Source organism: Esox lucius, chromosome 4 (assembly GCF_011004845.1).
Source record: "Esox lucius isolate fEsoLuc1 chromosome 4, fEsoLuc1.pri, whole genome shotgun sequence".
Taxonomy (NCBI): Eukaryota; Metazoa; Chordata; class Actinopteri; order Esociformes; family Esocidae; genus Esox; species Esox lucius.
The window spans coordinates 33,174,229-33,190,015 of NC_047572.1; the positions used below are offsets into that span (position 1 = coordinate 33,174,229).

At 44.3% G+C, this 15,787-nt stretch overlaps 1 protein-coding gene across 3 annotated transcripts; it reads right to left on the minus strand.

Moving 5' to 3' along the window:
- Window positions 1-41: 41 nt before the first annotated feature.
- fhl1a (four and a half LIM domains 1a) lies at window positions 42-15,580 on the minus strand. Of its 3 annotated transcripts, none has more exons than XM_034291612.1 (6): window positions 15,474-15,580; window positions 3,534-3,715; window positions 2,943-3,120; window positions 2,254-2,423; window positions 1,331-1,517; window positions 42-767 (listed from the first exon to the last, which is right to left on the minus strand). In XM_034291612.1, exons 2-6 carry the CDS (start codon window positions 3,687-3,689, stop codon window positions 613-615), a joined length of 846 nt encoding a protein of 281 aa, XP_034147503.1. In that variant the 5' UTR covers window positions 3,690-3,715; window positions 15,474-15,580; the 3' UTR covers window positions 42-612.
- Between the last annotated feature and the right edge of the window lie 207 nt (window positions 15,581-15,787).

Below are 15,787 nucleotides of genomic sequence, written 5' to 3' on the forward strand. Positions count from 1 at the left end.
TTTGTCATTGTTTCTGTCTACCAGGTGGAAATAAACACACATTTTGGTCTCTTGCCTTTATTGATCCTTAAAAATCTGCATTCACATACCAAACTGTCCCTCCACTTCAGAACGAGATGACCACATGATTAGTATTTCTGAGCAACACCTTTTAATACTTTCAAAGAAAGACCCAGTTTATCCATTCTGATTATTACATGAAGACCTACACGAGACCTTCATATATAAGGTCTTTTAATACATCACTTCAGAGATATGATGTTAATTTAGGAAAATTAGTATAGAATTCAACAAGTTACAGGAAGCATGTAACATGTCTCGTAACATATTAGTATTCTTCCAGTGAGGCACTGAAAGGGCATTCCCTAATATGGCTATGCCAAGCTTTATAGTATTGCATATCACAAGCAAACCAGTTGACACGTGTGTTAGTACTCAACACTGACATCAAACACTGGAACAAGATTACTTTGAATGGCGGTTAGGTTTCATTCAGGTCAATAACCTGCGGTTTCACACGGTAGATTGAGCCGCTTGACCTCTCCAGTTGGTTTAGAGGTCCCGACAGGAATCACGGACGAGAATCTTCTCTGGCCTTCTTGTTGGCCGCGCTCACAGCTTCTTGGCGCAGTCAGGACAATAGATGAGCTCTCCATTCATGACGAAGCGCTTGTTGGCCAGGGAGAGTGAGCACTTCTTGCAGTTGAAACAGTACTCATGCCAGGAGTGGCCCTCGTAGTTCACCACATTGGTCCCGTGGCCAAACCCTGTGGTAATGGAGAAGGTATGTGGAGACAAAATGTTCAGCCGCGACAATCTCATCGATGCTAATAAACCTCGCTAGAACGTTCCACTCGACACACCAGTCGTTTACGCCGTAGACTGTGAGTGTACGATCCCCTTGTAAACCTTACTGTTGAATCTGAAAAGGGATTACATTAAATGTTCTTTCTACAGATCGACACAATGTAGGCACCCTTTCAAAGTTTCTTGACTGTATGTGCCTTCAAACCTCAGAGCTGCATTCATGCATTCCTGGAAAGTTCTCTCTTTCTCCATATTTGGAAACATGAATATGCAATCTTCCCCTCAACACTATTAACAGATAAACAACCAATCAGAGCACATTGTCCCAGTTGTTTTGTCCCTCTCAGACATATGGGTATCACTAGTCTTTAACTCCCCACAAAGAGAGTAAAACCTGAGACAGGTTAGGTTTATGTGTTGGGGCAACTAAGTTTCATCAGGTTATTGAAGTCACAAAGTAAGGTTAGGGCTTAGGGAACATGGACACTAGTGTTTCTTTTAGAAGAACGTCTGTGTATCTGACCTGTGATGGGGTTCTTGCAGCCATTGCACGGCTTGGCCACCGAGGTCTTGTAGCAGTCCACACAGTAGACATGTTCCTCGTGGGAGGTGAAGCGGGTTCCAGCCAAGGTCTTTCGGCAGGTACGACAGACAAAGCACTCGGAGTGCCACGGTTGGTCCTGATAGCTGATGCCTCCAGAGGTGATAGGCTGAGGGAAGAGAAACACTGTCAGGTGATAGGCTGAGGGAAGAGAAACACTGTCAGGTGATAGGCTGAGGGAAGAGAAACACTGTCAGGTGATAGGCTGAGGGAAGAGAAACACTGTCAGGTGATAGACTGAGGGAAGAGAAACACTGTCAGGTGATAGGCTGAGGGAAGAGAAACACTGTCAGGTGATAGGCTGAGGGAAGAGAAACACTGTCAGGTGATAGGCTGAGGGAAGAGAAACACTGTCAGGTGATAGGCTGAGGGAAGAGAAACACTGTCAGGTGATAGGCTGAGGGAAGAGAAACACTGACAGGTGATAGACTGAGGGAAGAGAAACACTGTCAGGTGATAGGCTGAGGGAAGAGAAACACTGTCAGGTGATAGGCTGAGGGAAGAGAAACACTGTCAGGTGATAGGCTGAGGGAAGAGAAACACTGTCAGGTGATAGACTGAGGGAAGAGAAACACTGTCAGGTGATAGGCTGAGGGAAGAGAAACACTGTCAGGTGATAGGCTGAGGGAAGAGAAACACTGTCAGGGGTCCTGGAAGACAACGTTCACTCCTCTAAGGATAACAGCAAACATTCAGTTTAACTTTATTAAACTATTAAATTATTATGAGATTGCTATATATATATTGCTGTAATTTCACATGGCAGGAAAATGTAGCAAAAACCTATTAAAAATGTAATCAAATATATTTCTCTTTGTGTGTGAAGGGATGGATTTGTTATGCACCTGCTTGCAGTGGAAGCATTTCTTGGCAAACTTCTTGTCATGACAGGGGCCACAGTAGATGTCATCGCCCTTGTTCAAGAAGCTCTGCGAGCGGATTGGCTGCTTGCACTCGAAGCAGGTGAAGCATTCCTCGTGCCACACCTTGTTCTTGTACTCCACGTTCTGAGTACCTGTCAATCAAAGAGGGAGCAGATTGGAATATAAACAGCGTGGACTTTGTCCTGTTGCTCAGGAATCACTGTGCTAGGTCAGTTTCAGGAGAGACAATGTATCGCAGCGCTAGGTCTGTTTCAGAAGAGACCATGTATCGCAGCGCTAGGTCAGTTTCAGGAAAGACAATGTATCGCAGCGCTAGGTCAGTTTCAGGAGAGACAATGTATCGCAGCGCTAGGTCAGTTTCAGGAGAGGCAATGTATCGCAGCGCTAGGTCAGTTTCAGGAGAGACAATGTGTCGCAGCGCTAGGTCAGTTTCAGGAAAGACGATGTGTCGCAGCGCTAGGTCAGTTTCAGGAAAGACGATGTATCGCAGCACTAGGTCTGTTTCAGAAGAGACCATGTATCGCAGCACTAGGTCAGTTTCAGAAAAGACGATGTATCGCAGCGCTAGGTCAGTTTCAGGAAAGACGATGTATTGCAGCGCTAGGTCAGTTTCAGGAGAGACAATGTATCGTAGCCACAGCGAAGCCCACCTGGCATGACCACCTTGTAGCAGCCCTGGCAACGGTTGCCGTCTTCGCGGGAGCCACACTTGCCACACATGATCTTGCCATCGTCCCTGGCGCTGAACGGCTCGTTGGCCAGGGGTTTGTAGCACTTAGCGCAGCGGAAACAGTCCTCATGCCAGTGGCGGTTCTTATGGTTCAACTCCTGGAGACAGACACCAGAGGAGTGACATTCACTCACATTTCCAAACACCTCATTAAACCCAAACCCGTTTTCTTTCCTATATACAACATTCGGGGGGGTTTGCCAGAAACAGAGTAGTGAATCATGTCTGTCCAGAAAAGCTCAGGGGAAATTGTGTGCAGTGCAGCATGAAAAGCCTGACGGTCGATACATGCTGCCAGGGACACGTCGGCCGGGGACATCGGTCCCTGGAGAACTCACAACACTTTTCAGCAGCAGGTAACCTAGCGGTTAGACAGAGTTAGACCAGTGTCCAACACACACATTGTAAATATACACACTTTAGGGTGGCTGATCACTCACTGTACACACACACACACACTGTACACACACACACACACTGTACATACACAAACAGGGCACAGCGCACAAACCTTGGCATCAGCACCTATGGGGCGACGACACTCAGCGCAGGTGTTGGCACAGAGCTTGTCGAAGCACTTTGTACACACATGCTTCTCATCCTTCTTCACATACTTCTTCCCATGAAGGTTGTCACGGCAATAGTAACAGTCGAAGCGTTCAGTCATGGTGGAGGTAGCGTAGCTCCTCGGTCCTGTACGAACACAGACAACAACCTCATTAACCGTCAGAAAACGATCAATCAAATCTTTACACCTTTTTTAAATCAGCAGTTGTTACGAAGTGCTTTCAGATACCCAGCCTGAAACCCCAAAGATCAAACCACAACGGAGTTATGCACAGTGCCTAGGAAAAACTCCCATATCGCGATGAAACTTTAGAAGAGACCTAGAAAGAAACCAGACTCTGAGGGGTGGTCCGATTAAAGATTATAAGAGTACATGACCTTTTGGGACACATCAATATTTTTGCACATTCAGATGCAGGTCAATAAGTGCAGGTGGGCTGTGTCCAGTGTCTTTAAACAGAATCCAAGTCTGCTGCAGAACCAGATGGACAAGGACAGGACACCCCACAATCAGGTTGTACACAACCAGCCTTTGTAATCAAATGGCTAATTGACTGACAAGTAAACACATGTAATTACAGACTCATTGATTGGACGTACATAGACTACTAGCTTTATTTGAGTTGGTTGTTTTTCCCCGAGTCACCACAGGGAGGCAGTGTAGGTTACAGTTTGACTGAGTCAACGTCACCCTACAGTAGCTTACAGCATGATCCATGTGAGCCTGTCAGACATTATCCACGTACCTAACTTGTGTAACACCTAACTCATCATAAAATGGGACATGCAGCATGTTCTTCAGCCGCAAAAGCCTTGACCTGACTGATGACCTCACTCGGCTGTTATCAATAACACATGTACGTCATGCCTGGTCGAGAACTGTGGTAACACTGTATCCAGACGCACAAAACCCGATCTGTTACACATTGTCCAGGCTAAGACAAACATCTGTTCAAACTGGCTTCCTAGAGCTCTTCCTGTCCTCTAATCAGACCCAGTCAGGCACAGGGTTTAGCACCCGCATGCCAAACGGCTGAGGGAAGTGTTTGGAAAAATGTCTGCCTCAAATTGGCCCACAGATGTTTGCCTGTTCTGAAAAGGGCTTTAGCGTGTAGCCAACACTCCTGTGTCTGACTCGGCCCTGTGGGAGGCGGCTGACTTTATCAGGCTTTGCTGGAAAGTTTAGGCTGTATTTTTAGACGGCTTTGCTGCTTTAATCCATCACACTTTATCCTACCCCGCCCCCACCCCCCCCCCCCCCCGTGCCATTTGTCTCCATTTGACAACATAATTTCATTGGTTGTTATTGTAAACAAAGCCATCCCCCTTCTCCTCTTCATCCTGATCATATGACAACAGGAAGCATGGACTGATCATCCACCGTGATAGTTGGCTGAAAAAATTATGGGCTGTATGGGGTTTCTGTGTTTTCTAAGGCAGGTATTTTAGGCCAGGGGTTCCTAACCTTTTTTCCCCTTTTTTCATATTTTAGGATGATACAAATATTGCAAAACAAATATATTAAAAAAAGAAAAGACAGCCCATAATGATTTCACCTTTTCACAAGGTCTTTCTGCCACCCCATGAACGCTGGAATCCCATGTTATGTACTCATCCTGTAGACCACTCTCTCCAAGGGCCTCTGGAATGAACCATGCTATTTAGGCCTTCTAGTGTCTATGACATCCTGATCATCTAGCTTGTCAGTGTCAAACACTTGAGTCTTGTACATGTCTTATACACTAGAGAGAAACTAGAGAGAATCTCAAAACTCCCAAACACTGGATGTCTGTTGTGGCTTCAGCAGTTCGGGAGCCAGAAAACCAAAATATATTTTGGCATTGTTTATGTCCGAGATGTTTTACAGACAACAGATGCAATGTTATTGAGAATCTGCTTTAATTGCAGTGAGACTGATGTAAGGAAGTATTTGTAATGACACACAATCCCGGTATCCATGGGAACTGCAAATATTTACAAAAGCAAACTGGTGGTTGGGGTAATGCAGAAATGTGGTCAACAACGGGATCTGCCACAAGCGCATCGGTGCGTGCTCCATCTGACTGGCCCGTGGGGATGGTTGGGGGTCCAGGGGACAGACAGGCCTGTGTTCAGCTGTGCGGGAGGGATCAACATGACTGCCTGGAATAAACCCTGAGTCACTGGTGAGTCACCCCCATTCTTATAGCAGTGGTACGAGCCGATCGAGATCGGTCAAACCAATGGCTAAGATTGGAACAATGGCAGCAACGTATCACAGTCTCTGAGGCCCAAATCCACCACCTTAGAGGCCCAAATCCACAGCCTCAGAGGCCCAAATCCACAGCCTCAGAGGCCCAAATCCATCGCCTCAGAGGCCCAAATCCATCGCCTCAGAGGCCCAAATCCACAGCCTCAGAGGCCCAAGTCCATCGCCTCAGAGGCCCAAATCCATCGCCTCAGAGGCCCAAATCCACAGCCTCAGAGGCCCAAATCCATCGCCTCAGAGGCCCAAATCCATCGCCTCAGAGGCCCCCACCAGGCATTCCGTTGTGTTAGAGCACGGGGCTCATGTAGCGGAGACATCTAGAAACACCAAGCCAGACGGGTGACATCTGAGGACACTACAGGGACCACCCAGCTGTAGTGGACTTGGATGCCTGCTGAAAGAGCCTCTCAGCTTCCACCAATCACAACGTTGCCCCCACAGAAACCCCCATGCTACACGCCAGGAGGTTTTTCAAGAGGGTCTAGAGTACATCCCTTTGGCCTGTGGGGCTGGGAAACCACTTTACGGTGGATTGGTCAGGGTAAGAGAATGGTGTGTGGTCAGCGGGCGATGATGGATGCCAGGCATAGCCGCCCACAGAGCCTGGCTCTCATCGACATTGATAACTTGTGGCTCCCTGACGGCAGATCAAAGCCCAACGGCTCTGAGGAAGAGGTTTGAGCTCAGCTTCTATGTATAGTAACAACCATGTGATCTCGGTCTGACTTGGTGTCCCTGATGAAAACTACATTTATCATGTTTGATTGCCCATTAACAACGTAAATAAAGCTGTCCGAGGACTTGAGTGCTTAAGGCTCCATTCAATAAAACCCAAATTGCAATATTCTTGCATATTTTTTAAATTCCAAATAATTTCCAGTCCAGACGCATCAGTCCAGACGTATTTATCATTGTCACTTATTCTTCGGACCTTCCCATTCCCCCCAAAAGACATAAATCAGAAACGTTTCTCAGTTGTGACCTACCAAACACAGTCAAGAAGCCAAGAACCAAAGAGAACTTCCCAGAAGCCATCAGTCAGCATCCCAGAATGGACATAGCAAACCAACCCACTGTCCATCACCACCCGACCAGCACTAACAGTGAAGAAACACTATGAACATCAATTCAACCTCTTACCTGACAGTCTGTAAGCCATGATGAGGTCCTGGTATGATAGGTTGATGGGAGAGTAGCATCCACAGAGGAGACCGCCACGGAGCCCGGCACGCTTTGGGCTATATACACCAAGATCCTCTGACCCAGGGTCTAACGCCCACTCCCTCACCCAACCCTGAAATGTCCATTCCATTTTAGGATATGAATCAAAAGAATTGTCTACAGCCAGGGGAGGGTGTGAACACCACGGCTGTGACATCAGAGGGAAAATGGGGGTTGCAAAGGTCGGGAATGGGGACCTTAAGGGACAACAGATACCCCAACTACCCAAGGGGCTGTTTGTAGGGGGGTCCTGATCTTCAAATGCTGTTTCTAGTACAATCAGTCATTTTAAAATGTTTGCACTGTCTGATATCCCATGGTATGTTTATTGTTTTATTATAACCGCTAGATATATTTGTAATAATATATTACCCTGACGTGAACCTCTGAAGGGCTGACAGTGTGCAGAATGCTCTGCAGCCACGGGCTCAAAGACATTGAATAAATACTGTATCAATTAGGCACTCATTTATGGTTAGCTTGTGTAGTGACATAGTTTATATTATCATGAACACTTAGAAAATGTTGTCAGACTTTTTCAGGAAGTGTTAAGAAATATGTTGTTCTGTGTGTCTGTCTTTGTGTCTTTCGGTATTTACATAACCCAATGATGTGTGATAATAAATGATGTTCTAAAGTGCTCCCAGCCAAGGAATACATTTCAGAATTGTTTCAATGAATACATTTCCAAGCACTTGTTTTTTTTATGTGGAATACCTCTCTGTGACCTTAGTGGCTCTCAGTGAAAATATTTCCTTGAAAGGAGCGATGCAGACAGTGAAGACCATCTCTCACAGACAAGACCGTCTCACAAAGTCAAGACCGTCTCACAAAGTCAAGACCGTCTCACAAAGTCAAGATGTCCTGAGGACCACATCAGGACCTTTACCATAAAGAATCAATGTGAAACATATTAAATAAAATGAAAAATACATATTATTTTAATATTTTCGTAATAAATGTATGGCAATTTTTTTTTACAATGACATTTGTTTCTAAACAAATATACTTTTTAAAGAAGTCCCATGTATCTTAAAATGCCTCCAAAAATACACATTTTAAATCTAGCAATGTATTTCCAATGAAGACCTATAGCCCAGACACCATGTTACCTCCCATTAACGATGTTTGGTAGAGAGGAAGACAGAGAGAGAGAGAGAGAAATAAAGAGAAAGACAAGCAGACAGACACACAACTGTTAGTATCACCATACTAATAAACCTAACCCTAATTATAAGCAAAACCCCGAACCCATCACTAAAATACACTTTTTTTATTTGTGTGGACAGGCCAACTGTCCTCAATTAACCAGTTCACTCACAAGTAAACCAAGTACACACATAATACACACATACACACATTCAGTACACACACACACACATTCAGTACACACACACACATTCAGTACACACACACATTCAGTACACACACACACATTCAGTACACACACATGGTAATGATGGAAACTTGGATATAGAGACCAGTAAGTGCACTCAATGTTCCCAACTAATCACTGAGTCAGGAACCGAGCACCCATGATCCCTACAATTGACCCTAATTCCTTAGTCCCAAATACCATCCTATCCCCCTAAAAAACAGTGACCCCCTACACATGGAATGGGAATCAGATTCCAAATTCAGACAAACCCCTATAAACCAGCAGAATTGGATAGTGTCAAACAGAACAGGACAACATAAAGTTGTGTTTATGTATGTTTAGTTTTGCCAGCTGTTTTTCAATGTGTCTCCTTACTGAAGATCAAACATCACATTGGTTCTTTTGGTGCCGGTTTATGTCAACTGTCCATCAATGAAACTCAACCCACGCAGAAACATCAACGAACGGGCAGGATCCACGAACACCTGACCGCTGAATACCCCTGGGGGAGGGGTCCTGTCATCCCTCAGATGATCCTTGTCTTTCGTCCCCCTCAGTTCATATTTTTCTCCTGCAGTTGAGATAGTAACAGTGGAATGAGTGCCCTCCTCCACACCTGCCAGTTCCTTAAGCCATGCCCTTAAATCAGACTGAAATAGCCACACGCTTTCCCCAGCTCCATCAGCAGCAACAAACCTCACCAGAACCACAAATACCTTTTCCAAGCACAAGTGGAAAACTGATAGGACCAAGTTAGCCAATAGTCATACAGACCTCTGTATCAAAATTGAGTCAAAGACCATAGAAACAAACACCATAGAAACAAACACCATAGAGACAAACACCATAGAGACAAACACCATAGAGACAAACACCATAGGAAATCCAGCATATTGTAGGAAAAGTTGACTGTCTGTAAAATTGAGACAAAGACCATAGAAACAAACACCATAGAAACAAACACCATAGAGACAAACACCATAGAGACAAACACCATAGGAAATCCAGCATATTGTAGGAAAAGTTGACTGTCTGTAAATGTAGTGTGTCTACCACTCTAAACAATGCCAAAAAACAAACTACAGTGCATCAACTACTGTACCTTACCGCACTGTAAAAACTACTGTACCTTACCGCACTGTAAAAACTACTGTACATTACCGCACTAAAAACGACTGTACATTACCTAACTGTAAAAGCAACTGTACATTACCGCACTGTAAAAACTACCGTACATTACCGCACCGTAAAAACGACTGTACATTACCGCACTGTAAAAACTACTATCCAAGCAGGGATACATTTAAATTAAGATTTCCAATCTAATTTTATTGTGGTAATTTTGTTACCATGATGAATTGTACATTGCTGGACATATTTGCTTATATTAACCAGAATTATTTTGTATAATTAATCTTCTTTCAAATAAAAGCTTTTTAAGCATGTTTTGTATTTGAGGTAAAATATCTTTAAAAATTTACCCTAATAAAGACATTTTTGGTAGAATGACATGCCCATTTACTCTGTTCAATCCTGATTTAAAAAATATATATAAGTTGCAAAAGGGTATCTTAAAAGAAAACTATTTTTGCAGTGTAAATATCTCCCACAAAAATTAGATGTAATTTGTGTTGATACAGGGTTTCTGTGTGTTCCTCTCTCTCCAGGGAAGGGTCTCTGTGCTTTCTAGCGTAGATCAAGAGGCTGTTCTGAGTATGTCTTGGCAGCAGTTCTGTAGTGGTGATGACAACATTTCAAAACTGTCTTCACAAAACAATGCATGTGGGTTGCAAATACCCTGTAACCTTCCCAAAATTCCCACATTTCCAGAAATCCCTGGTGGAAGACGATTAGGGTTTGTAACCAGACAGAGTCCCTAACACGTGACCATAGTGTGTAGCAATGTAAGGAATCTGTCTGGACATGACTAATGGATTCAGAATTAGTAATATACAGAGGTCTCTGTACAATCCTCTGTCTTATCCCAGTATATAGAGCCATCCCTCAACTACGCTATAGCACTTATTCTCCAGTCCCATGTGCTGCCCTCTGAGGACAATATGCACGCTTCATCATGTGTGTCGGCTTGTGTTTTACCGGTCAATAACACATCTTCCAGCACCAGAAATCTGGCAACCGAAGCCAGCCTCTAATCTTGAAGACTGAGTTAATGGACGGTTGAAAAAGCCCAGACAGAAACTAAAGGCCAGGCCGTCCAAATGTTAATTTTGGGTTACACTTTATCTAAAGAGTCTATAATCGAATTTCCATCTATGGATATATAGAAATCCCTATCAACAAACTTTCAACAAACAATATTTTGATAAGCAACTGCTTGCAAAGGTCAGGACATGGAATGTCAGTCAGAACAGTGAGGGCATGGAATGTCAGTCAGAACAGTGAGGACATGGAATGTCAGTCAGAACAGTGAGGGCATGAAATGTCAGTCAGAACAGTGAGGGCATGGAATGTCAGTCAGAACAGTGAGGGCATGGAATGTCAGTCAGAACAGTGAGGACATGGAATGTCAGTCAGAACAGTGAGGGCTTGGAATGTCAGTCAGAACAGTGAGGGCATGGAATGTCAGTCAGAACAGTGAGGGCATAGAATGTCAGTCAGAACAGTGAGGACATGGAATGTCAGTCAGAACAGTGAGGGCATAGAATGTCAGTCAGAACAGTGAGGGCATGGAATGTCAGTCAGAACAGTGAGGGCATGGAATGTCAGTCAGAACAGTGAGGGCATGGAATGTCAGTCAGAACAGTGAGGACATGGAATGTCAGTCAGAACAGTGAGGGCTTGGAATGTCAGTCAGAACAGTGAGGGCATGGAATGTCAGTCAGAACAGTGAGGGCATAGAATGTCAGTCAGAACAGTGAGGACATGGAATGTCAGTCAGAACAGTGAGGGCATAGAATGTCAGTCAGAACAGTGAGGGAATGGAATGTCAGACAGAACAGTGAGGGCTTGGAATGTCAGTCAGAACAGTGAGGGCATGGAATGTCAGTCTGAACAGTGAGGGCTTGGAATGTCAGTCAGGGCCGTGATAAACTCTGACTGCCTCTTTACATATAGGGAAACTGTGACACAGATATGCAGATATGAACATGCCTGGCCTGGTGAGCAGAGGTAGAGACGGACCTGTGTCAAATACGTGCCGTGTCTGTTTAAATCCTAACGTCATAACTGGACATGACACAGACAGGATACACTGTATACATCACAATCTATTAGACAAGCAGGTCTTTTGGGTCAACCACAGGCAGTGGTTGTCACGGCCTGAGGAGGTTGTAGGACACAGGCGCTGAGGTGAGGGAACAAACAGCTCTTTATTTTGAAAAACTGGACAGGACAAGCTTCCATTTCTTTTGCATGGATTAAAGCTGTCTGGAATAACCCACTCCAATAGATCAGTCCAGACTGTTTATAGGAATGACATTTGTCCTGAATATGTTAACAAGATAGTTCAACAACTAAGTACGACAATGTCAAGAGCACATAAAGAAAGACATAATCAGTCACTGGGCCTGACCTCATTATAAGTCTGCAGACCTCAATAAAAAAGCAGTAGTTGCATAATATGGTAACATTCATGGGATGGATAAGTCTGATGATATCATAATATGGTAACATTCATGGGATGGATAAGTCTGATGATATCATAATATGGTAACATTCATGGGATGGATAAGTCTGATGATATCATAATATGGTAACATTCATGGGATGGATAAGTCTGATGATATCATAATATGGTAACATTCATGGGATGGATAAGTCTGATGATATCATAATATGGTAACATTCATGGGATGGATATGTCTGATGATACCAGGGTTTGGAGGGTCACACTAACTCTGCAACGCAGGTAAATGGGAAGGAGGTAGATTAGGTCAAGGGTTCAGAACTTCCTCTCTGTCTTTGTTTTCTCCCTCTGTGTGTGTGTGTGTGTGTGTGTCTCTACCTACCTATCTGTGTGTGTGTGTGTGTGTGTGTCTCTGTCTCTACCTACCTATCTGTGTGTGTGTGTGTGTCTCTACCTCCCTATCTGTGTGTGTGTGTGTGTGTGTCTGTCTCTACCTCCCTATCTGTGTGTGTGTGTGTGTGTGTGTGTGTGTGTGTGTGTGTCTGTCTCTACCTCCCTATCTGTCTGTGTGTGTGTGTGTGTGTCTGTCTCTACCTCCCTATCTGTGTGTGTGTGTGTGTGTCTCTACCTCCCTATCTGTGTGTGTGTGTGTGTGTGTGTCTCTGTCTCTACCTCCCAATCTGTGTGTGTGTGTGTGTCTGTCTCTACCTCCCTATCTGTGTGTGTGTGTGTGTGTGTGTCTGTCTCTACCTCCCTATCTGTGTGTGTGTGTGTGTGTGTGTGTGTGTCTGTCTCTACCTCCCTATCTGTGTGTGTGTGTGTGTGTGTGTGTGTGTCTGTCTCTACCTCCCTATCTGTGTGTGTGTGTGTGTGTGTCTCTACCTCCCTATCTGTGTGTGTGTGTGTGTCTCTGTCTCTACCTCCCAATCTGTGTGTGTGTGTGTCTGTCTCTACCTCCCTATCTGTGTGTGTGTGTGTGTGTGTGTCTGTCTCTACCTCCCTATCTGTGTGTGTGTGTCTGTCTCTACCTCCCTATCTGTGTGTGTGTGTGTGTGTGTGTGTCTGTCTCTACCTCCCTATCTGTGTGTGTGTGTGTGTGTGTGTCTGTCTCTACCTCCCTATCTGTGTGTGTGTGTGTGTGTGTTTTTTGTGTCTGTATCTACCTGCCACTCTCTCTCCATCATATTCAAATGACATTACTGGCACAACGTAACAATGTACATAACTCCCTCTTGCTGTTTATGTCACCTGCCTTCTCCCTCTCTCTCTCTCTCTCTCTGTCTCTCTCTATCTCTGTATGTCTCTCTCTGTCTCTCTGTCTCTCTCTGTCTCTCTGTCTCTCTCTATCTCTGTTTTTGTCCCTCTGTTTCTCTGTCTCTCGTTATGACAACAGTGGGAGGGGCAGTTCTACCCCCCACCCTCTCAGCTGTCCGGTGAGTCAGACTCACTACATTGCCTAATTAGGTTCTGCTCAGCAGTCAGCAGAAAGGCCAGTGAACTGGCTGCATCCTCGTTTCATATGCTTCACTCATCCTCATGTACACACCCAACACGCCCACACACAAGCACACACACACACAAACAGAGACCTAAAGCTTTATACACACACACACACAAACAGATGCAAGCCTGCACACACACAGATTCACACACAGACATTCGCCTGCACCTACAAACACACGCAGACACATACATACAAACACACACACAGATTCACACACAGACATTCGCCTGCACCTACAAACACACGCAGACACATACATACAAACACACACACAGATACACACACAGACATTCGCCTGCACCTACAAACACACACACAGACACAAGCCTGCAGACACAGACACACATACAAACACAGACACAAGACAGCACTCACACACATACACACACACACACACAGATACACACACGTTCTTTACTAGAATAAACAGGAGGGAGCCAGCTGTACTGGGACTGATGTGACCATACAGGAAGAACAAGACCCTCCAGTAACATGCCCACTGATCTAACATCATCACGATCATCTAATGGACATCCTGTGAACCCTCGGTGAGGAGCATTCTGCTGCTGTGCCAGCCTCATGTCATTCCAGATTAAGCAACTGGTTGATCAGATTAAACTCTGAATGAACAAATGATTACGTTTGTCAGAATCAAGACAGCTGAAGTCAGCTTCTGTAAAGGAACAACACGGTAACCAGGTCATTTACGCGGCGTTACGAGAAGGAGACTGAACCAAATCCAAAGAAAGAAATTGGGTTTTATTGCCTAAAATGGTGATGTCATCAGCACAAGGAGAGCCAGTCCCACTGGACATGGGAGGAGGAGGTGTGGGGGTGTGGTGGGGGATGACATCATTAATTTGGCCTGGAAGCTGGCCAATCCAGTGGAGTGGGGCTGGGCTATGGGGTAGCTATTGTACAGTAGGGTTTTTGGCTAGTGTGTTTGCGTTGACCTTGAATGACCCATTGCTGAGACCACTATTACCACCCTATTGCTGTTGAGTAATGATGCTGCGGACATGCGATGGGGTCACTGACCAATTCTAATTGGCTGCCAGACTTAGATTAAAGGACATGAAGAAAACCAGATTCCATGCCATCCATTCTATTTTGTGTGTTTCATTGTAAACAATATGAAGTAAACTGCTGCTTCTGACTTTTGCCAACAAACTTGATTTCTGATTTTGATTGAATAGATGACATTACGTGTGGACTAAACATAATAAAAGGCAGATAAAAAGGGTTTCATGGAATTACTTAAAGTTCAGTTGAACTATGAATCTTGGTATACCAATTCTTAAATGCAACTGACCAAACTGCTGTGACAACATAGGCTCACATAAATAAAGTCTCACAATGCCCATACGCATTAAAAACGCAGGTAGATCTTTTCTTTAATTACTTTAAAAGAAAGCGACATATTTCTGTTAAACCAAATGTAATGCAGCAGCTACCTTACAAATAATACTGGAGAGGACTAAATGCACAGAGAACAAGCACATACCTCAGGGATGACACAACACTTAAAATCGGTGACTATTAAAATGCCAGTCCTCCTTACCATTCCCCTTAAGTCTCTTTAAAGCTAATGTGGGTACCATAGCTTTCACTCGCTACTTAATTCTGTAAACCAGAATTAAATTGCGTGGTATGTTGTGTAATGGGCAGTATCGGCTTTCATTGTGCCAAATTGTACGAGCACCTTTTGTCTCAGTCTGTTAATGCATTGATCCACAGTCAAATTTGAAAAACGTAGATGTGGATTAAACAATCAGCCTACTTATCCCATTTAAATAACGTGGGTAAAGACGTCAATATTTTGCGCACAGACACTCTGATCCACTGAATGTTTAGGCAGAAATTACTTTATTCATTCATTAAAAGCGAATTACACAACTTTTTATGTAATTATTTTTGTTCAATTTCAATGTATATGATCTGACTCACCTATCACCGTAAAGATGCGCGCTTCTTTCTCCACACCGATACGTCCAACTGTAAGAATAATCGGCGAGGTCCCAGACGCCTCGTTCACACTCCTTAAAAGCAAGTGGAGCTCAGAAAAAAACAGCGGGATGTGATCCAAACCTCTACGTTCATATCAACAATGACCTCAGTCAGGAATTTACAAACTGTACCTACTAGGGTTCTCACTTACTAACATTAAAGGTAACGGCGACCAATTAGTCTAATGTAGCATAAAAGCTTTAAAAAGGCCTAATCTTCAACGGCAGGCATATGAATCAACCTAACACACTTCA